The following is an 8,337-nucleotide window of genomic DNA, read 5'->3' as shown; positions in this document are numbered from 1 at the left end:
GGCAGGTTCAGGATAATCAAGTACTTAAGGCCAATAGTGAATAGAATGGCCCAGCTCATGTGTTAGCAATGAGTTTTCCTACTTGTTGAAACAGATATTTGCAGATAGTGAAAATGGTGTGGCTCTGAAATTCCCAAAGCAGCCATTTAAAATTCCTCCCCTTCCTTCCTTCACTTTTTTTAAAAAATAAATTTATTTATTTATTTTTGGCTGCGTTGGGTCTTCGTTGCTGTGCGCGGGCTTTCTCTAGTTGTGGCGAGCGGGGGCTACTCTTCGTTACGGTGCGCAGGCTTCTCATTGCGGTGGCTTCTCTTGTTGTGGAGCACGGGCTCTAGGTGCGCGGGCTTCAGTAGTTGTGGCTTGCGAGCTCTAGAGCGCAGGCTCAATAGTCAGGCTTAGTTGCACCGCGGCATGTGGGATCTTCCCAGAGCAGGGCTCGAGCCCGTGTCCCCTGCATTGGGAGGCGGATTCTAAACCACTGCGCTACCAGGGAAGTCCCCCTTCCTTTACTTTTTTTTTTTTTGTGGTACGCGGGCCTCTCACTGTTGTGGCCTCTCCCATTGCGGAGCACAGGCTCCGGACGCGCAGGCTCGGCGGCCATGGCTCACGGGCCCAGCCGCTCCGCGGCATGTGGGATCTTCCCGGACCGGGGCACGAATCCGTGTCCCCTGCATCGGCAGGTGGACTCTCAACCACTGCGCCACCAGGGAAGCCCTACTTTTGACGAAGCCATCTAAATTCATGACGTGAAGAAGTTTATAAGAAATGGTACTTTGAGAGCCGCGGCAGCTTGTGAATTTGTTGCTGTGCCTACGCCCCACCTCCTGTATGCTTGTGCTGTGTGATGGGGCAGCTGACACCTGGTTTATAGACCTACCCCTGCACCTGCCCTGTTCAGACTCTGTTCAGACTCTGGCATTAACTGAGCCGCATGGCCTTGGGCAAGTCACTTCTCTAGGCCTCAGTTTTCCCATCTGTAAAATGAGAAGGTGGGACCAGGCCCATGATTTTATAAACAAAAGTTATAAGCATCAAAGCATGAAAGAAAAGAACACTGTAGAGAAAGAGACAGTGTGTGCACCAGGTATGCCTGGGCCACAACCTGCCACCCGTTGCTTCTGTCGTGGAAATGCTATTAAAAATTCTCCAAAACTGTGATCTGACTCAGATTCAGACAAGACTTTTTTTTCTCCTTTGAGAAAGAAAAGCTGAACTCTGCATTCCTGATCTCCTTTTTTTATTTGTGGTACATTTCTCATGATTCTTTCAGTGCATTCTTTTTGTATTGAAAATAGACATTTTATTTTGTTTATACAAGACACAATTTCAAAATACAAATCTTATAATATGTAGCTATAAAAGACAAGGATATAAATATAAATGTACATCTATAGAAAATGTCACCAAGTTCAGTTTTCTCTCTGAACGTTTAAATCAAGAGGATTCACTGGGCACAATCTCTCTGTTCCCTTTCAATGTGTGCAGAGCACCTAGCTGAGAGAGAGATTTTAGGAGCTGAAATGCTGGTGTCATCCTCGTAAACATCTCCCAAGCCAGGAGGAGCCTCCAGCGTATTTCTTTTCTTTGTAAACTGCAGGTCCAGGTGAGGAATGGGAGAGAGAGTCCAGTGGATAAGCTGTCCTGAATAAATGTCATGATGAAATAAAAGCCCTGATAGGAAGACCTGAGACCTTCACTCTCTCCTGGGAAAGTGTCGACCTCTGGGACTTTGGGGACTGGGCCCTATGCCCCAGGGCAGGGAGCGAGTGTCCGTGCTGAACCCAGAGAACCCACTCATACGGGCGGTGCCTGAGCTGGGCAGTCGGTAAAATGGTACCAGGATGTTTTCTCACCCTGGTGGGCTTTTCCCCGAGGCCGCCGCCCCAAGGCTTCTCTAGGTCCTTTTTGGCTGGAGCAGAGCTGGGCCTTCACTGTGGCTTCTGCTGTCCTCGGCGTCCCCTGGAGCCTCCTAGGTCGTGTGGTTCGTTTTCTGTGCCCTCCCCTCTGGCATCGGTTCCCCCAGTCATTGGCACGACCTCCATGCTTTCCATTTCAACACTGGGTATCTGGTAAGCTTGCCTGTAAAGCAGGTAATTCACAGGTTTTGAAAAGAGGAGAGATTAGGTCAAAAGATAGTTCATTCTAGGTGTTCAGATGGAGAGCACCTAGATTGTCTCCACTCACAGGTGGTATTTAAATCTTATTTCGGTATTTTAAGCCTTTGTCCACCAAGGTTTACCAATGCTCTTGGAGTGGCCTCCCGCACCTTGCCAATCCTCCTTCTGCTAAAGGTGGTGGTTCAAATGCCAGGCACCGTGGAAGGAGTGAGTCACCAGGAGCCCGGCTAAGCCAGGTGTGACAGTCTTAATAAAAATGGTGTAATGGTTACAAAGCTTTTAAAACAGCTCCTGACATGTACTTAGTAAGTGTTAAATAAATAAACAAATGTTGAACTTCCCTGGTGGCCCAGTGGTTAAGAATCTGCCTGCTAATGCAGGGGACATGGGTTCGAGCACTGGTCCAGGAAGCTCCCACATGCCGCGGAGCAACTAAGCCGTGCGCCACAAATACTGAGCCTGCACTCTAGAGCCCATGAGTCACAACTACTGAAGCCCGTGCACCGCAACTACTGAAACCCACATGCCTAGAGCCCGTGCTTCACAACAAGAGAAGCCACCGTAATGAGAAGCCCGTGCTCTGCAACGAAGAGTAGCCCTGCTCACCTTAACTAGAGAAAGCCCGTGCACAGTAATGAAGACCCAACGCAGCCAAATGTAAAGAAATAGATTAGTTAGGGCTTCCCTGGTGGTGCAGTGGTTGAGAGTCTGCCTGCCGATGCAGGGGACATGGGTTCGTGCTCCGGTCCGGGAAGATCCCACATGCCGCGGAGCGGCTGGGCCCGTGAGCCATGGCCTGCAGAGCCTGCGCGTCCGGAGCCTGTGCTCCGCTACGGGAGAGGCCACACAGTGAGAGGCCCGCGTACAGCAAAAAAATAAAAATAAAAAAGAAAAAGATGAGTTAATTTAAAAAAAAAACAAAGAAAAAACCAAATATTAATCAGTCCTTGAGAAGCCAAGAGTAGGGGATGCAGAGCACCTTAATTCCACAGTTCCCTGTCTGTTGTTGGACATGTGTTTTAGGCCCTGAGTATGTGGGTCTGTGGATTATACAGTCTACCTCCTGAGGATGAGCAACTTTTAGGACATTTTAGAGTAAGCACTTTGAGTTCCTTGGAGTGAGGGCTAAGCTGTAAATTAGGACTCTAGGCCAATTTACCAAAAACAATTTTCTAAAAGCCAACTTGTTGAATGACAAATCTACCTAATAACTTATTTGCAAATTATCAGTTTATGGCAAGAATCAACTCACCAAATGCCCAAGTAGTCACACTTACCAGGTTTACCAGTTCTTCTTATAGATATATTTATGATTTTCCATAATATAGTCAGTGAATATTGATGTTTTCCTTTTATGAGCATATTTATTGGCCATATATATCAAATTTACAAATCCTTTTTAAAAATATATTTTAAGGTATTCTTAAAAAAGATCGTGTATATATTCTTTTCTAATATAGTCAATGAATATATTCATTATTGGGACTTCCCCAGTGGTTAAGATTCTGCCTTCCAATGCAGGAGGCGTGGGTTTGATCCCTGGTTAGGGAGCTAAGATCCCACATGCTGTGGGGTGCACCCAAAGACTAAAATAAATAAGTAATGGAAGGAAATTTAAAAATATATATATTCATTATAATCTCCTAAGAATGTAATTCCAAATACAACGTTTTATGTGGAAATTATTTAGTTGTAATGGTATTCTTAAAATCCTTTTAAAAGTCATTTTCTGTTTTTCTAATATTTTAGCACTTGGGATTTTTTGATGAATTTTTAGGTAAAATATCAACCTTATTTTGATTTCTAAACTATGAGGTTTGTGGCATTTCTTTTGCTTGGGGTGGTATTAACAACTTTTGAAGATTTGTGTGAATTTTTTGATGGCTGTTTTTCATTGTGGCTTTACAGTAGCATTTCATGGAATGTTCATTTTGTCAAAGTTAGGCTCGAAGGGTGATATAGTCTTTGTATTGAGATAATATTTAGAAAAAAATATTTGATAACTAGTGACTAAAAGTTTAGTTTCAACACACCTGATATGTCTGGAACAGCCATATCACTATGGAATTCTAAAATACTGGCTACTAACTGATGGAAGTACAAAATCAAGGCTAATATGCCACTTGAGGCTTTTACGAAGGAATAGTAAAAATGCGTAAAGATTAGAAAAATAATAAAAACTGAAATTTCAGCAAGTGGCAGAAACAATCTTGCCACTACTGCTGAAATATAGAATTTCAAGTATTAGAAATTCCAAGGCCAACATGAATGAGCCTGTTTATGGGGAAGCATGTCTGTATTTAACGAGTACATTCAAGAAGAATACATTCGTGACTATATCATCAGAATTGCAGATCCATCAGATTGGTTGTTTGGAGCCTTCTTTCCTTCTGAATCGGCTTTCGGTGAATTGGCCCCGTGTCATCTGTTGGCTTCTGGCTGCCTGGTTCTGACCAGTGGCCTGCAGGCTGCTTTGGAAAGTGAAGGGCACAGGCCCGACTCAGTGACCACTCAGCCGTGACACTCCTTTTGGCAAACACAGGCAGGGTGCATGGAAGTGCCTGTGTCTACAGCCAGGAAAGAGGGTCTTCCTTGGACAGGGCAGGCCCGGGGTCATCCAGATGCAGCCCTTTTCTTGGGGGAGGAAGCATCTTGTGCGGTGCGAGTCTTCTGTCTACTCACCTTGACCGTATGTAACGTACGTAACGTACCAGAAGACATACCACGCACACTCCACAGAGCACGGCGACTGACGTGGAGATGGCCGCTGGAAAGAGAGCAGAATTGAGTTGGCATTGAGCTCGAAGGCCCGGCAGCAGATTTGTTTCTGAGACGGAAAATTCTTTACAGTTTACATTCCTGCAGCGAGATCCAGATGCCTTCCTAGCCAGCTCACCGTTACTAACAGTTCCCTGAGGTCCAGCTGTTCAGCCTATTCTACGTCTGGGCACAAAGGACACTCCTTTCCCACCAACACTGCCAGTTCAAACCGTCCCCATTCGCATTATCTTTATGCTCGTCCTTCCCGATCAATGTGGCATGGGTGACTGGGCAGGGACAGGAGTGAGGCTGGAGGAGAAAGTAAGGGCCTCAGCAATCAGAAGCTGGGCGTGAGCATCAGGGCGAGGGCACCAGCACCCCAGGAGGAGAGGAAGCTGCTGCTAAACCCGAAGGTGGGTAAATAGGGCAGGGATCCTCCTCAGTTGTCCCCGCCACAATGTCCCCCTTTTCTCCACCTTCACAGAATCCTGATTTAGAAACAATAGAAGGCAGTGCCATTTTTCTTCCAATTTCATCTTTACTATGTTTTTTTATTTGCAACTTTTTACGGTGGTGTTAAGAAGGGTGTCATGGGCTTCCCTGGTGGCGCAGTGGTTGAGAGTCCGCCTGCCGATGCAGGGGACACGGGTTCGTGCCCCAGACCGGGAAGATCCCACATGCCGCGGAGCGGCTGTGCCCGTGAGCCATGGCCGCTGAGCCTGCGCGTCCAGAGCCTGTGCTCTGCAACGGGAGAGGCCACAACAGTGAGAGGCCCGCGTACCGCAAAAAAAAAAAAAAAAAAAAAAAAAGAAGGTGTCATGAGGCAGGTGTTACAGATTAGAAGAGAATAAGGTAACAGCTTAGGAAAAGGGGAACACATGTTTCGTTGGAGTTGAAAGGACCAGCATTGGGAGGGGGACTTGAGGGTGGAGGACCCCAGGCACGATGGCTTGAGATTGTTAGGGAGGGTGGGATCTTCACATGGAAGCGAGAGGGCTGAGCCTGAGGGCAAGCTATCAGAACTATCTTTAAAACATTTGTATCAATCATAAGCGCCAAGCAGATTTGGCCAGTTTGCCTTACTATTGTGAAATCTCCCTGCAAAAAAATTGCCTACGTGCACTGTGTGTAAGATGACAGCCCCGAACGTCTGGGGACCCAGGAATCTCACTGTGGACCAGGAGGCACATTCATCTCCTGAATTGTTGAGCTTTTCAGACCTGCACCTATACGGACAGCACACAGCCGTGCGTACAAGGATGAATCACCCATGACGTGGCCTTAAAAATAGAACTTTCCTGAAAAACAGCTAAATATGAGGGGAAATACCCAGATTCTCTGCAGGGTAGAAGAGGAAGTGGGTGAAGTTTTTCTCAAGGGCAGTTAGCACATGTAACAGAAGCTTTGGAGAAGACCGTTTCCTTTGACTCTCTAAGTCCACTACTAGAAATTTATTCTAAGGAAATAGGAAATACATATACAGTATTCACTAAAGTATTGTTTAAAATAATTTTTAAAATGTTAATCTAAATCTCTTATCAGTAGAAAATTAAATAAAATGTGGCATACCCACACAATGGAATATTATTCAGCTTTTTAAAACTATGAAATCTACATTTGTTAATGTGGAAAGATGTCTACAGTGTCTTAAGTAAAAAAAGCTGGTTGACATAAAAACAAAAAAAACTTTCCAGTAAGCAATGTGTGTATCCATACGCACAGAAAAGTCTTGAACACTATATACCAAAGTATTAGGTAATACTTTAGGATTGTAGATAACCTTATTTTCTTTTTTAAAAAGTTTTTTTTCCTGATATTTTTGCAATGATATTGTGATCAGAAGAGACACTAAAGTTATAGAAACATAACTAGTTGCACCTAAGTAAATAAAAGTAAGCATAGAAAAGTTGTTCCCAAAAAAGTAATGGAAAACATGGGAAATTAGTGGAAGTTGTTTTAAGTTTTTAGACTTAACATTAATCATCATTATGACTAAAAGACAAAATTTTTTTATGTGACTCTGTTAAACTATTCCTTCATGTTGACTAATCAGGTTGGCATGCATTTACTGTTCATGGAGAGATTTATTGGAAAAGGCAAGCTGATGTTAACTATAGTTCCACTTTCACAATGCTGCTTCGTGTTTCTTCTTATTGAGAATAAAAACTGCAGACTCCAACTCAAGTGAGAGGAGCGCCCCTGAGCCAGTGATATAACACAGCAATTTGAATTCAGCCATTTGAACTTGGCCTCTTCCTCAGTTATTTCCAGGCAAATTTAGTAAAGAAACCAGAATCACCAAAACAATGGATTAATATATCAACTGCTACGTTCTCCACCCTTTTGTGTTTCCTAGGGGGCACATGGATTGGAGAAAAAGGAAAAGAGATTTGGCGAGACAGAGGAAAGAGGGGAGAAAAGGTGGATGATTGCACAGGAGCCCAGAAGGGCCAGGAGCCCCCGCCTTGACTTCAACCTACAGTGATGTTGGGTCTACACTGGGGAAGGCGGCTGAGGTGGCCAGTGGCCACTCTTCAGTGTGGGTGATGAAAGGGTCCTCTGTACCCACAATGAAGTGTCACCTCACACCGGTCAGAATGGCCATCATCAACAAGTCTACAAATAGCAAGTGCTGGAGAGGGTGCAGGGGAAAGGGAGCCCTCCTACACTATTGGTGGGAACGTAAATTGGTGCAGCCACTATGGAGAACAGTCTGGGGTTCCTCAAAAAACTAAAAACAGAACTACCATATGACCCAGCAATCCCACTCCTGCCTATATGTCTGGAAAAAATGAAAATACTAATTTGAAAATATACGTGCAGCCCAATGTTCATAGCAGCACTATTTTCCAAGCCAAGACATGGAAGCAACCCAAGTGTCCATCCACAAATGAATGGATAAAGAGGTGGTATATATATATACAATGGAATATTGCTCAGCCATAAAAAAAAAGTGAAATTCTACCATTTGCAGCAGTGTGGATGGGCCTAGAGAATATTATGCTTAGTGAAATAAGTCAGAGAAAGAGAAAATACTGTATGATATCACATATGTGGAATCTAAAAAAATAATACAAATGAATGTATTTGTAAAACAGGAACAGCCTCACAGAGAAAACAAACTTGTGGTTACCAAAAGAGGGAGGGAAGGGGGAGGGGCAAATTAGGGGTAAAGGATTGACAGATACAAAACATTATACGTAAAATAGATAAATAAGGATATACTGCACAGCACAGGGAATTATAACCATTATCTTATAATAACGTAAGTGGAGTATAATCTGCAAAGTTACTGAATCACTGTGCTGTACACCTGAAACTAATGTAATGTTGTAAGTCAACTATACTTCAATTTTAAATGTGTCCTCTGTGAACATCCAGGGAATCGTCATTTCTTGGCAGTCCGTGCAAGCTAGTTAAGCCGCGGGGTAGTGTATCTGATGTGCCGTGTGCCTGCATC

General features: G+C 44.2%; 1 protein-coding gene across 14 annotated transcripts in view; it reads right to left on the bottom strand.

Moving 5' to 3' along the window:
• Positions 1-1,220: 1,220 nt before the first annotated feature.
• Positions 1,221-8,337, bottom strand: part of IL15RA (interleukin 15 receptor subunit alpha) — a 29,738-nt gene continuing 22,621 nt past the window's right edge. For 7 of the 14 annotated variants that reach the window (XR_004348376.1, XM_032622190.1, XM_032622188.1 and 4 more), the window contains 2 exons: positions 4,800-4,884; positions 1,221-2,079 (listed from right to left, as the gene is read on the bottom strand). Coding sequence is in view for 12 of the 14 variants with exons in the window: in XM_032622190.1 (XP_032478081.1) it covers positions 1,929-2,079; positions 4,800-4,884 (236 nt within the window). In the remaining 2 variants the exon portion in view is untranslated. Of the gene's footprint in view, positions 2,080-2,723; positions 4,885-8,337 lie in introns of those variants that run through there. The other 7 variants (XM_032622191.1, XM_032622187.1, XR_004348375.1 and 4 more) reach the window with 6 other exon arrangements.

Source organism: Phocoena sinus, chromosome 2 (assembly GCF_008692025.1).
Source record: "Phocoena sinus isolate mPhoSin1 chromosome 2, mPhoSin1.pri, whole genome shotgun sequence".
In the NCBI taxonomy this organism is placed as follows: Eukaryota; Metazoa; Chordata; class Mammalia; order Artiodactyla; family Phocoenidae; genus Phocoena; species Phocoena sinus.
This window is presented reverse-complemented; position numbering and strand designations above follow the sequence as displayed.